General features: G+C 39.1%; 3 protein-coding genes across 3 annotated transcripts in view; 2 read left to right on the top strand and 1 right to left on the bottom strand.

The window, feature by feature from the left end:
* The window catches only part of LOC311305794 (uncharacterized protein), a 1,216,100-nt gene that overhangs the window by 502,393 nt on the left and 697,640 nt on the right, over nt 1-16,067 (top strand). The gene's annotated exons all lie outside the window — the stretch shown is intronic.
* LOC311303562 (piggyBac transposable element-derived protein 4-like) lies at nt 482-3,752 on the top strand. The gene is made up of 2 exons (XM_084430096.1): nt 482-1,140; nt 1,446-3,752. The coding sequence occupies exons 1-2, from the start codon at nt 989-991 to the stop codon at nt 3,154-3,156; spliced, it is 1,863 nt and encodes a 620-aa protein (XP_084286222.1). The 5' UTR covers nt 482-988; the 3' UTR covers nt 3,157-3,752.
* On the bottom strand, nt 10,855-13,631 carry LOC311298857 (uncharacterized protein; the record flags this gene model as incomplete). Its single annotated transcript, XM_084422163.1, has 7 exons — nt 12,912-13,631; nt 12,041-12,109; nt 11,794-11,847; nt 11,565-11,654; nt 11,246-11,373; nt 10,981-11,133; nt 10,855-10,862 (listed from the first exon to the last, which is right to left on the bottom strand). Exons 1-7 carry the CDS (start codon nt 13,061-13,063, stop codon nt 10,855-10,857), a joined length of 654 nt encoding a protein of 217 aa, XP_084278289.1. The 5' UTR covers nt 13,064-13,631.

Genomic DNA, 16,067 nt, shown 5'->3' on the forward strand with positions numbered 1-16,067 from the left:
AATGTTACATTGCAAATATGGAAACTTTGGAACAAATGAGAGATGCGCGAAACCAACGTCGGTACAGTTTCAGTTTCGATCCAAATAAATTTGTTTAGGCTTGGCGTTTAAAATTGGCTAAATGTTGTTTATACTAATAGACACAATAGGGTATTTTTTATAAGCTATTAGGCTATATTTTTATACGTGGCTTAGGTGGCTATTATTTTTTATTCTTGTTGTTTTCTATATAGCCTACCATTCATTTAAGGATTTGACATACAGTAAGGGAAAGTCAAATACGCATAGACATAGCCTATATGTTATTAATAGTGTTTATAATGTTAATGTTGTATTTTTACACTCTTTCTGAATAGGCTAATAATAAAATGCGTTTGTTTCCCTCTCAACATGACCCGGTGCGCTGCGCACAAGCGCACATCTTTGAGATATAAATTAATACATTTTAACTCTATAAGACCGGCGGGGGCGCCGGCGCTCCCGTTTGCGTGTGTCTGTTTAAGAGCCTATAGAAACTGAAACCAAATGGCTAGCTCAATAATTCTTTTTGCATACAAAACCAGAGATGTAACATGTTCAGATCAAGCCTCCAACATGCTCCTGTTGCGTTGTTTTCACCCTCTAATCAGTCTGTACAAATTGCGTAATATGCGTTTCCAAAAAAAACCACAAAAATGCATTGCACGTCTTTGCACACATGTTCTGTAGATCTGCGATTGATAGTTACGTCTTCCGATGACTCATTGACGTAGCACGTTCTGTGCACTATGACCCCAGCGTGTGTCGCATGTTGTGACGTCACAAGCTGCGTCATTTGACCATGCGTTTGACTCCCGTTTGACTCCCATTTGCTGTATGTTTCATTCTTATCGTTATTGTCTTTTTGTCATTGCTTCATTCGATCATTTCTTTCACAAATACACTTTTACAAATACAAGCACATTCACACACACACACACACACACGCGCCCGCGCGCCGCGTAACGTTATGTCTAAACGGAAGTACACGGACGCGGAGGTTTTGGCAATACTAATTGCGTCCGATGACGATGAACTCTCCGTCTGCTCATCGGCTCCTGATTCCGTTTCAAGTGGGGACGAAGCTGACTTTCTTGACGGTATAGATCCGTCCCAGGACATGTAAGTATATATTTATGAAATATACTTTGCTTTTGAGTTAGAGAATAAACAAAACAAACATAGAATGAACTTGAGCTTATGACGCACCATTTACTCATTTAGTCAGTTCTATATTGCTATATTCTATATTACATTTCTACATTTCTTTTTTTTTTTTCTTTTTTTTTTTTTGACATGTTTATTCAATATTAGCAGGATGAGTGTACAATGTGCTTTCCAGAAATACAATAGGTTAACAACAATTCTTTAGGCACATTTCTATACAAAAACATTACTTACCATTTTACTTACCTTTTTTGTTGTAGTGTTGAAAATGTTGGAGAGCCATTGGAGCCCTCTGAGCCATCCTGCATCTCTGAGTCACCCAGCACCTCTGAGCCATCCGTGCCAGTTTGCAGAGGGAGAGGTTATGGTCGGAGGGCTAACACCAGAGGCTACAGAAGTCGGAGCCAAGGGTCCCGTGGTAAGGGCTCTACATTAGAGACTGCCCCTAATCAATCTGGTGGGTGGAAAACAGAAAAGGACCCTGACCAGTTGCCTAGACCCCCCCATCATTTCCTGCCCAAAAGAAAGCCAGGTGTGCAGCCACCTCTGTCAACTTCTGTGGACAGCCCAACACCCACTGAGCTTTTCAAAATGTACTTTGATAAGTCCACTATCAAAACACTGTGTTCCAACACTAATAAAAAAGCAGCAATAAATATTGCTGCAGGGAAAAAATTCAAGTGGACTGAAATCACTGACGAAGAACTTTACAAATACATTGGCCTCACACTGTACATGGGCATTCTAAAGCTTCCAAAGCTCAGAGATTTCTGGCGTGTTGAATCCATCTTCCATGTTCCCTTCCCTCAAAAGGTTATGTCCAGAGACCGGTTCCTCCACATCACGTGGAATATGCACTTGAGCGACCCTGCAGAAGATGCTGCCAATGACAAAAAAAAAGGCACTGCCGATTATGACTGTCTGCATAGAATACGGCCTCTATATGACAGTTTGCGCGTAGCCTGCAAAGCTGTCTACCACCCTGACAGAAACCTTTCCGTGGATGAGCGCATGGTAGCCACCAAAGCCAGAATCAGCCTGAAACAGTACATCAAAAATAAGCCTACAAAGTGGGGAATAAAACTTTTTGTGCTGTGTGATTGTAGTGGCTACACAGTAGATTTCAACATCTACACAGGGAAGTCCAATGTTGCAAGTGGGAAGGGACTTTCGTTTGATGCTGTGATGTCGCTGGTCAGGAAGGAGTTCTTGGGATCTGGATATCACATTTACTGTGATAATTTTTATACCAGCCCAGTACTCTTTCAGCACCTTTACGACCTGGGATTTGGAGCCTGTGGAACCATCAGAGACACAAGAATTGGTGTCCCAAACACCAAAGTAAATGCGATGTCAAAGAAATCTCCACGGGGATCGATAAGGTGGATCAGACAGGGATCGCTCCTTTTCACAAAGTGGATGGACACACGAGAAGTGAGTGTGTGCACTACTCTGCACACTGCATACTTGGGAGACACAGTGAAAAGAGTGTGCAAATCCAGCAGTGAGTACAAGAAGTTGGATGTTCCAATTCCACCGGCTGTGAAAGACTACAACCGCTTCATGGGGGGAGTTGACCTATCAGATCAGTTGATTGGCTACTATTCCTCGTGGAAGAAAAGCAAGAAGTGGTACATGACTGTACTGCACCATTTCATTGACATTGCTGTCACTAACAGCTACTTGCTGCACAAGCTACTGTGTAGCAGCAAGGAGGAGCAGCCCATGACACACCAGGCCTTCCAAGAACAGTTGTCAGCGGAGCTGTGTGGGGTGTCCTTCCAACCAGCACGGGAGAGCTACCAGCACTTACCTGTTGCCATTTCTGGAACAGTTGGCTCAAAAAAAGCCACACAGGGGCGCAGGAAATGTAGGCTGTGTGGGAAAAGCACTCCATTCATGTGCGAGGCATGCAAAGTGCCCCTCTGCGTTATTCTGGACAGGAACTGTCACAAGAATTATCACAGCTAGAGTTGCCTGTGTTTATGTAGGGATGTTGTTTAGGTCTGAAAAGTAAAGCACAGTTTATTTATTTTATATTTATTTTATTATTAATTGTTCTGACAGGGTCTATTTATTTTATATTTTATCCATTTCAATGTTCAATCAATATTCAAAAGAAAAATGTTATCTGTTTGACCACAAATGAAATTGAATATTTTACATTGCATTTTTCCCCATTTTTTTTTTTTTTTGAATGAGTGTAAAAATGAGTGTATCTTAAAAACTAATGTATGTAAACAGTTCAAATCAATTCTATTTAGTTTTAAATTGTTTTATGCACGGTTTCCACATTGACAAGTTTGAGGTTGAGATTTATCCAATTTTTGTATTGAATAAAATATGTAGAAAATTTTTTTATTAAAATTGTTTTTCTTTTTGTTTATTGCACTTTTGAGATATTTATCTAGTTACTATTGATTTATTACAAACATAGCCTTCAAATTGGGACAGTAAGGATTATTTTGATGTATGGCATTTGAAAATGCTCAAAAGAACGACAGCACAGCATTTAAAAATACAAAGATATACTCTGGTGGAATTGTTCTATGGCAGGTCATAAAGGGTTAATAAAACACAAGGCCTACATCATAAAACTCAGAAGAGTATGTATTTTAATATATCCGTTGTTCTCTGTTCTCCGGTTGTTAGATAGTCAGTCTGAATGACAGTTCATGCATTTACTTTAATATGGGCCTATACTATTGTCAATGCATTATTCTTTTCTTTTTGTATTAATGTTAAAAATATTTAATTTACAACTAATTATATTGATTTATATCTTCATTTATTATTTTAAAAAAATTTACTGGGCAAGGAAACCATGGTGACCATGGTAGGTTAATTCACAGCCGTCATTTAGGCTACCCTGCATACCCAGCTGATGCAAAGCGTAGTTGAATTTATACACAGAAGAAAGCCCTGTCTAGTGTATTTCCCAGTAGGCCTACGGGTTGTGTCGAACCATTCGTTAGTCTGGTTGTTTGATGAAAAAAAAGATGAAATGTAGTTGCAATAAACGCGTTAAGAATCCGCACAACGGAGGACTCTTATTCTGCAGTGCAGAACTGAGGAAGAACTGATGACGGGACAGTTTGATCGTCGGCTGACAAATCAGAGGAAAGGGGCGTTTCATTCCCGCCCACGTGTAGAAATCGAATATTCCAGCTGTTTATAAATTTTTTCTACCTCAGAACGAAAAACGAAAAATCAAGCTGAATTCTTGTTTTTCGTTGTTTTGGAAAAAATGAACATCGAAAAAGGAACTGTTTTCTCATTTTTCTGCTTTCAATATTAAATTAAAAAACGACTGAACGAATGATACACGGGTCCGTGTACTTTTGCGTCCATTCGTTTTTCTTTTTTTAACCATGACGAGAAAAATAAAATATAAACGGTTGTTGTATTTTAAGCAAAAAAAGTTACATTCAAAATTTTGAATTAGAACTGTATTCAGAACATTGAACTGTATATTGACTTATTTTCAGATTTTTGTTTATGACTTTTTGCACCTTTACTTTACATTTATAAAATACACAAATTAATATCGAATAAAAGCGAATTGTACTAGTTTTCTGAGGCCAAATTAGTGACCCGGAAATATTTTTTCCCGCACCATTGAATGCGAAGCACCATGTCTCTGGAACCGTACAGAGAAGTGATTTTGGACATGATTTTAAAACACCACACACACAAGGACGTTGCTGAGCATCTGTCTCAAATTGGTGTTGGGCGAGGTTGTTCGGCGAGGACTGTTAGAAGATTTTGTGCCAGTCATGGTGTGAGACGGGAGGTTTCCGACACTCAGCTGGAGATAGCTGTAGCGGCAGCAGTACAAGAAGTAAGTAATAAAATGCAATATCATTCATAAGATGGTAACCCTAACACACCTGCCGCAATAATTATTTTCAAATTTCTTTCAGTAAGTCAACTTTGGCAAAAAGTGGTGGGGACATGGTGCACTTGCAAAGTATCTGTGTACGTGGGTACTATGCCATGATCCCGAGCTATCCGTAGTGCAACTAACACAAATTGCATATACATTACATTAAATAATTATCCAGAAGTTAGACAAGAATTATTTAAACTGTAGCAGTAAATGCTCTTATTATAGGCTTTAAATGGCATTTTAATGTTTGACAGCGATGATTTGGCTGCGATAACTCCACTTTGAATGTCATGCAATTCAATTCTTAAATAATAAAAAAGAAATTGCAAAAAAATTAATGTAATTTTATGTAAATAATAATCTGTGGATTTGACCCAGAAGATGGCTTAGCAACATATACTGTCGGACTTCGAACATGGGCACGGCCGGCCAGTTTAAATAGATCCGATCCGTAGCCTACGCGGGTGGCTGACTCTGAGAACCAGGACGAAACATGTAGGCCTATTTTTTTATCGCTTCTATTAGAAGCGCAACGTTTAAAATAAACCATTTCACGCTCAGCTCTGCGGTTTAGCCTATCTTGTGACGGGAGAGTTGAAATATGTGGGTAAAACTAACTGTGGGTAAAGCGCTACGCTACATGGAGATATTTTCTGCATTTATGGTTTAAAAAAATACACAAAAAGTCCCCAACTAGAGTCCACTCTCTGCCCTTTCCACCCATGCATGCTAAGTACTGTAGGATACACATCGTTTCAGCGGATATTCCACTAAGCATCTCGAAAAAAGAAACGATGTCAAGCGGCCAAGGTGTTTTCAGAAGAGCGCCTGTTTTAATTCTCATTGAAATGTTTTGGCGAGCACACGGCCTGTTGTAAACAAAATTGATTATTCTTTCCATCCCTCTAGACAGGACCAACCTACGGTCGTAAATTGATGACCGGCTATTTGACATCAAAGGGAATTCGAGCAGCAGAAAGTAGGGTTGGACGAGCCCTCCGGACAATAAATCGACCATATCATGAAATGCGATGCAGTGTAAGTTAGTTTGTTATTATGACTATTATTAATAATACTTATATTGCCCCAGGCTATTTAAATAGCATTACGTACCACAAAATTACTGCTACAACAACATTTGCTTTATTATTATATTACATCATTTCTGCATTTTTTTTAATTGAGATTATACTATACAAGTTGTCCAAATGAAGTCATTAACTGCATCCACTCACAAATTTTTATATACATTTACAGTAGGAAATTTACTAAATATCCTCACTGAACTTGATCTTTAAATAATATCCTAATGATTTTTGGCATAAAAGAAAAAAAATCATTTTGACCCATACAATTCATTTTTAGCTTTTACATATAGCCTATACCCGTGCTTTGCTTCGAAGACGGGTTTTGTGGTCCAGGGTCACAAAAAATAAAAACAATGTAACTCATTAACAGTTTTTTTTTTACTCTTCTCAGGGTGTACGGAATCTTAATCCCATACCTTACTGTGCCACTTACACAGGCCACAAACTCCATTTAGATCAAAACGAAAAATTGGTCATGTTTGGAGCTACACATGTCCTAGCAATTGATGGCTATAGCAGCAAGATAATGGCATATTCCTGTATGCCAGTAAAGAATAACCTCATTATCTATGATGAAGTGTACAGGTTTGTATTCCAAAACACTTACTGTTTTGTGTGTGTGTGTGTGTGTGTGTGTGTGTGTGTGTGTGTGTGTGTGTGTGTGTGTGTATAAAGCAATTTCTATTTAAATCATATAATTTAAGGCCTGCAGTAATCAACAATGGAATGTGGGACCAGATAAGGGTGGACCATGGAAAAGAGTTTTTCTTGACTCTATTTATGCAAGAAATTCTTGCTGACCACAGAATGAATACAGCAACACCACCATATCGTCAGACCACATCAACAAAGGTAGGTGTTGTCTTGTGGTTCAAATTTGAACTACTGAAAACTCACAACTTAATAAAATTAAAATGTATACAAACTTGTTTTACAATCACTTGTATTTAAGGGTTGGTTTCCAAATTTTTTTTTTTTTTTTTTCTTAAATAAGATGACATGTTCATAATAAAAATTATTTTAATAAATTATATAATTTTAGGAATCTGATGATTTTACTCTATAAAACAGCCCGTTTAATTCCTTTCATTCATCAGAATCACACAATTGAGAGAATTTGACCAGAAATAAACAACAGGGTTAATTACCCTTTGAAGGAGGCTCTTGTTCAGCTGGTCGACCAAGAACTGATTGATATGGACTGCAACCTAACAAGATACTGTGTGTCTAACCTTGTCTGTCAGCTGTGTCATCTGGGCATTAGCAGGGTAGTAGAGGCGTGGAACAACCACAGGATTCCTGGTATGCTAAATAATGTTTAAAAACTCTTGACAAGTGTAACCCAGGTTACCAGTGGACAGAGACAAAATGCACTTCAAATTAAACAACAGAGTTAAAGTATGAAAGATCATACTTTCAGATCAAATATAAGAATGCAAACAAATTAATTAATTATATAGAAATGGAGAAATATAAAATATTGAATGTTATAAATATGTCCAATAGCGTTATCTCCCTTTACATAAGCCTCCAATGAGATCGCATTTTGAATGACGTCATGGAAAATTCCGCTGTCGCGGCACTTTTAGAGAGCAGCGCCTTCTAGAACTTTCTTTTCTCCGTGAACCTCTGACGCGAGCAGACGCTTGTTTTGCTCCGGGAGATTTGAAACTCCGAATTGAGTCGAGAATTGACGTAAGAGTTGTATAAATGCCTCTAAATCATTTATATGATGACGATGTAGAAATAAGTTGCAGTAAAATGAGTTGAAGTGATATGATTGTTCACGTTATGTGTTGACCGCATGTCAATGACGCAATATTAGCGCTAGTTTAAAGCTAATATAGTGTGTGTGTATATATATCCCTACCGAAGGATTCAGAGAGAAGCAGTTTATGCCATAGACAGTAAAAGAAATGGACACAGCGACCCCATTGGATTCAACGGAGACAAAGTGAAGCCCATTAGAAACTTTTACTTCCTGGGGGTCCAGCGTACTGCGCAGACTCAAACTGAGCTCGACGACGTAGATGTGACGTGAGCAAACCGTCTGTCTTCTAGTGGCTGTGCCAAGATCAATCTGAATCATTACCTTCCGAAACTCGCAGAGACGGAGAGTGTGAGTAGGAGCTGTCCATGATCTTGGAGCAGGAGAAACTTTTTGTAGGTGTTCTGATTAATTACTTTGTCATTTTGCCTCGACGTCCTCCCGATTGCCCGCGAGCTTCTCCTCCTGTCCATACGGTAATTTCCTACTGTGCGACAGAGAGTCGCGTGGCTGTGACGCAATCGTTAGCCTACTTTTACAAAAACTGCTTCTACAGGGCCATAACGTAAGCTACAAGGTAATGGAGCCTTTTATACATTTTTGTGTTTCTTTAGAAATAAATAATGGACAAATGGAGTCTTTAAACGCCTCAGATGTGAAGTTATTCGCTGTCAAAGTGACGCCAAAATGAATGGGAGTCAATGGGATGCTAACTGCAGGTGGGGTTCCGTTAGCCAATGGCGGCGTCCGGGGGTGCTTCAAAATAATACAAATCCCTGCCCCCTTGGTTTATGCTCGACTGACATTTTGAGAACGTGTATCATCTGGAACTTCCCTGGTTCTTCCGATGTACATGTAAACGAGTTCCTTGGTGAGTTAATATAGTTTCACTAATTTCAGTATTGTTCAATAAGGTTCATTAAGGATCATATTAAGTGTGTTACATCAAATTATTGTTTATTTGTTGCAGTATTAATGGCAAATACAGCCAAGTGTAAAATGAAAGATGTAATTAGGCATTTATGTGAAATTAATGCCATGAAATGCAATGTGTGTGTGTTAAATAAGATGCTTACAAGCAAGTATGCAAGAAATGTATTTATTGCACAGACAATTTATTGCATACAGACAATTTATTGTACAGAGTCTTATAAATGGACATTATTTGCTGTTTTATGAGAAGTTGTGTATAATCTGAATTGATTTGTATATAGTGTCAAATGCTAATTGTTTTTTTTTGGGCCTTGTGTCTCCAAGGCCAGGTTTTGTGTTCTTCTGCTTTTGTTTCCATGTGAGTGCTGTGATGTCCAGCTGATGAGTGTGACCCATTCTGCATGTGAATCGAACGAAGTGTGAATCATTCCTGAATTGTGGATTGTCTCAGCTCTTCCTGTGTGCGTAACGGTGGGGTTGGACTGGCGAGCCGCCCATTTAACGAATCCTTTGATTTCCCTGTGAAAGAGAAAACTTGCTCATCTTTGAACGGTAGGATTAGAACCACACATCAAATTATTCTGTTCTATCCAGGGCAGAATAGGACGACTGAATTAAGTGCCTCACGAACTTTTGGACTGAGTTTACGAACTGATCTGTTCATTGAGAACCATCCAACTTTTGGATTTTCTGAGTATTTACATTCAAGAGTGAATGAAATTTTGTTTGTTTTGGTTTTCATTTTCTATTGTTTTCCTTACGCCTGTGTGAGGTTATATGGGTCCATGTTCAACTAATTGATTTATCATTACAATCTAACAACAAGGTAAAAGAAAAGAAAATAACATAATTCAGTAAATTCAACCTTGTTCTTACCTCATCCTTTTGTTTTGAGTATTCACTGCTGCTGTATCATCTCTCTCCCCGGACGAACCAAATCTTTTGAGCCCACTGGTCCGTTTGTAAAGTTGACACAAATTTATCACGTGTACGGGTTACAAGTAAAAGTGGCGAGAGCCAGCCAGGAGAGAGATTGGCCTGCAGCAATAGTGACAATATAAATATATTATTAATTATTTATATACTCAGAAGAAAATTGACAACATGGAGATTGTAAAAAGAGAGAATGTAGATGTCTCAAATGCCGTAATAGTCAGCGGCTTAACATGAACTGAAACAGATCAGGACTTAGAAGCATGGTTGTTGAGATATGGCAGCATTAGTCGCAACCTTCTCATTGATGACCCAAACTCCGAATTCCACCAACATGCCATTATAGAGTTTACTTATAGCTCCGCTATGAAAACACTAATGCCCCTTCTGCCCGTAACAATGGTCAGTACGTCAAACCCAGATACAACTTTCATAGTACGTGCCTTAAGCCATGTCTACACTCAAGTAGCTAGTGACAGTGCCACTAAGCTGTATTTCGAAGAACTACAAACTATTGCTAGCGCTAGTGGAAAGTCAATTGAAGAAGTGCTCCAGAAGGAGTTAACCCTCTGGAGTCTGAGGGGTTTTTTGGGCCCTGGAGGTGTTCTGACATGCTCTGACATTTGTTGTTTTTTCAGTTATTTATAAACATGTTAATGGCAAAGGTGTAAATTCACTCTATAAAGCACAAACAGGGCTACCATCATATCTGATCAACATGCTTGTAAATCTTTGTGTTTTTAAGAGAATAATGTTTATGCGTGGTTATTTGAAAAAATAAAAATGAAAGTTGCTGAAATAAAACCTCAAAACACATACTAAATATGTGTATACAAGACTTTTGACAAATGGATGTTGTTGCCTAGTGTTTTTTCTTCAAAATGATCTGAAAATCATCCTGCCTAATCGTTCTCATAAAACAATACATTGATTTAAACCTTGTAAAACAGTTTTTTTTGTCAGAAGAGGTTTATGCGTGGGAGTGGTAATGGCTCATCAATATTAATGAGATTCAGACCAGGGGTGTGACAGACACTCCCCCACTGGCTAATGGGCCATCACGTGCCTGAACAAAGAAGAGGAGATTCAAAGGTTTTGTTTTTCAATCTGTTTTATTGTAATTCCTCTATGTGGAGGAACTAAATGTTCTAAATTTGCAGGTATCTCACAGTAAATGCTTATACCAAACTTCATTGCAAACAGTTCTTTGAGGAGCTTTGGGCTTGTGTAGAAATTGTCCATGTACACATGGTACCCAGAGCCTAAAACTTTACAGTCCAAAAGAGATGTTACAGCATCATGTGACAGTCCATGGCCTGAAGGAAAGTTGTTCTTTCCTGTGTACACAGAACACAGAAAAGTCCAAAGTGTATCCATTTGATGAGTCTGCAAGAACAAACAACTTGAAACCCCATCTGGTTGGCTTGGCTTTCATGTACTGCGTCATACCTGTATGTGGAACCATATCAATGTCAGTCTCTGTTTTCCATGACAGAGTAGACTGCTTGCTGCTTGTCTGAATGTTTGTCTTGGCCCTCTTTGCAACAGGTGTCTGATGATCACCATCACCTTTATAGCTGTAAAACAAACAAACAACTGTGAGCATTTTTATTACACAAAATAACAACTGCTTTTCAATCATTAAAAGTAACATTGGCCAGATGCAAAGCCATACAGACACATAATGTTTGTATGGACTATGTAAAACCAGAATATGTAAAACCAGAATAATACTAATATCTGAAAGAAAGGGAATAAGTGTACTTACTTTTCAGTTGTTCTCAAAACTGAACGACACCTATCGCGTGCCCTCCCAGTGCGAGTTGCAGGTGAGGCTGAGGGTGATGCTACCACATTCCTATAAAAATAATAATATTAATATTAATAAAGGTTGAACAAAGTACTAAGTACACATGCATAACTGATGGACAGTCAGCATGTTGATAAAACAACATCAGGTCTAACATCTGTAAAATAGTGGGTAAATATGTACTTACTCTTTCTGATTTCTGCATGTCCTCTTAGTGCGAGTTGCAGAACCTACATCATTCCTTTCAAAAAAAGTTAAAAACTATTATTATCATATATTTTAGACTACTATTCCAGCACATGCACAACTGATGGACATAGCATGCTGATAAGATAACACAAAGAAAAAATATGTAATATTATCAACCAAAAATAAAGTCATACAGGCTCATATTGTAAAAAAAAATTAACTAACATGGGTAAATATGTACTTACTCATTCTGATGTTCGACTGTGTTGCTGCGCGCCCTCCGAGTTGCAGATGAAGGTGATGCAGCTACATTCCTTTTTTTTTTAAAAAGTTGAAAACTATTATAACATAAATATTTCAAAGTATATTACCATTAGTCTATATGAATAACTGATGCAAATAATTGTAGACACGTGCTGTAGGCATATATTGCGTGTCAATGGGCCATTACGGAGATAGCACAACGCAAACATTAACACATTTGCAATTCATCAGCTGGGCATATTTACACATTTCAGCACATACACACATTTGCAATAGATATTTGCAAGCACTTTTCGTTGATGATAATGAGGCAGCATAAACACTAGTCAAAATATAATCTAAACATACATAATATTTTCTAAATTAATTTCAAAATCCTAACTTTCATACAGGCCATGATCTAAGATCATGCGCAATCGCGAGACAAATGGAGTGGGCAGACAAGATTTTGACCATTTCATTAGGTTTATTTTTTGTATAAAGCCTTTCTTTAAAGTGAATTTCGTTTTGTATTTAATACATAAGAATTAAAAATAGCAGGCAATAAAGCTCCGTGTCGGCATGTGAACTGGAGCTCATCTCATAAATGAACCCAAACTCATAAGCTTTGCCTAAAATCTACCAGAGAAATATATGGAAAGCTCGAAATGTGTTATTTTGAACAAAACTATTAAAAACGAAAGAAAACAGACTGCATGAAGCATCTCTCCTACTTTATACAGCAGCCTAGACCATTTAAATATAGATTACTCTGAATGACAAGTATGGAAATGGTCCAACCAGTAAAATATGTAGCCTACGTTTATATAAAATAGCTTGTCAACTTATGCAAGTAAATTTAAAAAGACTTACTCATCCGAAATATTATCCACGGCTGGATCAATCCGCTCTTCAAAATACAAACGTTCGTCGTCAGAGTCGTGCTCTTCTTCTGAGGAAAAAGTGAACTCCTCTTCACTATCCAGGACTAGCTGAAGTGCTTCCTCACCAGTAAATCGTGTCATCTTCCAACGGCGCAGGAAAGTGAATGAATGAAACTTGCTGGTTTTAAGGCATTTCAGGGGGCGTTTACCTTATTTTGCATAGATCACCTCAGCTCATTATCTTATGAATAGCGCGCTCTGCGAGTGGGTGTGAACTCATTACCGATAATTAGGTGAGACGGGAGAAACTGTACTTCTCTTTAGTTTCATACAGATAACATTGCAGGAGAATATTTGTTTTGAATGTGAATTGTTTTATTTAAAAGTAGAAATTTAAAGCTTTCTTTAGACGCATGTTTCATGGTTGTGTGATAAGTATTAGCTGAGTTTCAGTTCATTTTCCAGACTTGTTTCAGAAAGATTTTTGCGGAGACAGAGTGAGCTGAAAGCGCACCCTGTTTATTTTATTTATTTAAAAATAAAAACAAGGTTTTGATGTTAATGTGAGTGTACACAAAAAAAAGAAGACCCTCTATAGTTTATAATCATGTATTTATTTTATTAATATGACCGTAAATGACGGATTTTTTTAAGTTTATGTTGCTGCTATGTGAAAAAAATCCAGCAAAACGCGGGGGCGCGTTTGCCGACCTCAGAGGGTTAAAGAGGATGAAAGCTGGCTGTTCTGTTGCTGAGCCCATATCTGCTTCAGGTGAAAGAGTTAACTATCCACATGTTGCAGACTCTCAAACTCGTGATAGCAGCACCACCAGCTCACTGGATGGACCGTCGTCCCCAGCCAAATTACAGAGAGTGACCACAGAACAAGTAGCCCCTCCCTCAAATGAATCTGAGACATCACAAAACCTGTCCAAGGAAAGACCCAGCAGTAGAACTAGCCATCCTGCACCTACAGTGTTACCCCATCCAGTACTTACAATGGACATGATTGATCCACCCAGCGTGCAAAAAGTTGTAGTTGAACACATCGTCAGAACCAACGACACTGCTACATTACAACCTACCTCTTTCCGTCTTAGGTCTTTCTCTGGGAAAGTTCCTAGGCCAGTAAACGAGCCAGACTTCGACACATGGCGGGCAAGTGTTCAATTTCTTTTAGATGATCCCTCCATTTCGGACTTGTCTCGCACAAGGAGAATACTGGATAGTCTGCTCCCCCCGGCAGCTGATGTCATTAAACATGTGAGTCCCCAGTCTTTACCTTCAGTTTACTTGGAGTTACTAGAGTCAGTTTACGGATCCGTGGAGGATGGAGATGAGCTGTTAGCAAAATTCATGACCATGCTACAGAACCCAGGGGAGAAGCCCTCCAGTTATTTGCACCGGTTGCAAGTTATGTTGAGCACTACTGTAAGGAGAGGTGGCATTGTGGAGAGTGAGCAAAACCGCTGTCTGATAAAGCAGTTCTGCCGTGGATGCTGGGATAATGGGTTAATTTCCAGCTTACAGCTAGAGAAGAAAAAGATCCACCCCCCTTCTTTTGCAGAGATGGTAGTGCAAATTCGCACAGAAGAAGACCGACAAGCCTCAAAAGAAGACAGGATGAGAAATCATTTTGGATTGAACAAACAGAGTAATGCCCCCAAAATGAGAACTGCTACTCATCAAATGTCAACATACTCCCATGATGCAGTTGGTGGAGCAGCTGAAGAGGTGGATACTATGAGGGCTCAAATATCTGAACTTAATGCTCAGGTTGCTGCTATGCAAACCTCAACTTACCAGAAGTGCAAGCCTGATTATTCCAAAAATTCTGAATTGATCCAGCTAAAGAAAGAGCTAGTAGAACTACAAGCAGAAGTAGAGGCTATGAGAAAATCCATTTCTGGTAAAGTGCCAAAAGAAACCCCAGCAGCTAAGGAAATAGCGGGACTGAAGAAGCAAGTGGCAGAGTTAAAGGCTCAGTTGTCAGCCCCTGACATACCACAACATCGGTCAGGCAAGACTGCAAAATTCCAGCATAGGCAAACTGAGAGGGATGAGAACAACCAACTCAGAAGTGGTTCAGTGACGTTCACTCGTCCTCGTCCTGGATACTGTTTTAGATGTGGTGAGGAGGGACACCTTGCCATCAACTGCGAAAATAAACCGAACCCTTCTAAGGTAGATGAGAAGAGGCGCCAGTTGAGAGAAAAACAAGCCCAGTGGGACCTAAAGAACCAAACCACTACTACTCAGTTAAACACCAGGCAGTCTCTGTAGCAGGGCATATGGAGACTGGGACAAAGCATCATTGCCCTAAAAGCCAACTGCCAAAGGGACTAATTGGAATGAAATGTACTGCCCAAATCTATGTTGACGAAATCAAAGTGAACTGCCTTTTAGACACTGGTTCCCAGGTGACTACAATCCCCTTCTCATTTTACAAAAATAACTTGTCTCATTACCCCATGAAACCCCTGGAGTCTTTGCTGGAAGTGGAGGGAGCCAATGGACAATCCGTGCCTTACCTTGGGTATGTGGAGTTAACTTTAATGTTTCCCAAAGAGTTCCTAGGAACAGATACCGAGGTTACCACACTAGCACTGGTGGTTCCAGATTTGGTAAATGTACCACAAGTCCTCATCGGTACAAATACCTTGGATGTGCTTTACTCGAGTTACGTTCAAAAAGAGACTGTCAGCCCCAAATCAGCTTCTAAAGGGTACGCAGCTGTACTGAAGACACTTGATGTGAGGCATCGACAATCATGTGCCAAAACCTTTGGGTGTGTGACATTAAAAGGGGCAGTCCCTGAAACAGTGCCAGCAGGATGCACTACTGTTCTTGATGGAGCCGTCTGTCTGAATTACCTCCCAGCAGAAACACTGACTGTTATAAGTCCTCCCACCATATCTTCTCTGCCAAGTGGTCTTTTAGTTGCTAGTGGATTGCACGCCTTACCTGTGAAACGTTTCTTCTCCTTGCCTGTGGTAGTCAAGAATGAAACCCAGACTAACATAGTAATCCCTCCCCGGTCTGTGATTGCAGAAATGCATGCTGTCCAGCAGGTGATAAACAAGCCATTAACAAGTGATGTTTCTGAAACACCAGAAAGTCCTCAGATAACTCTCGATTTTGGAGA

This window comes from Rutilus rutilus (genome assembly GCF_951802725.1).
Source record: "Rutilus rutilus genome assembly, chromosome: 1".
NCBI classification, from domain to species: Eukaryota; Metazoa; Chordata; class Actinopteri; order Cypriniformes; family Leuciscidae; genus Rutilus; species Rutilus rutilus.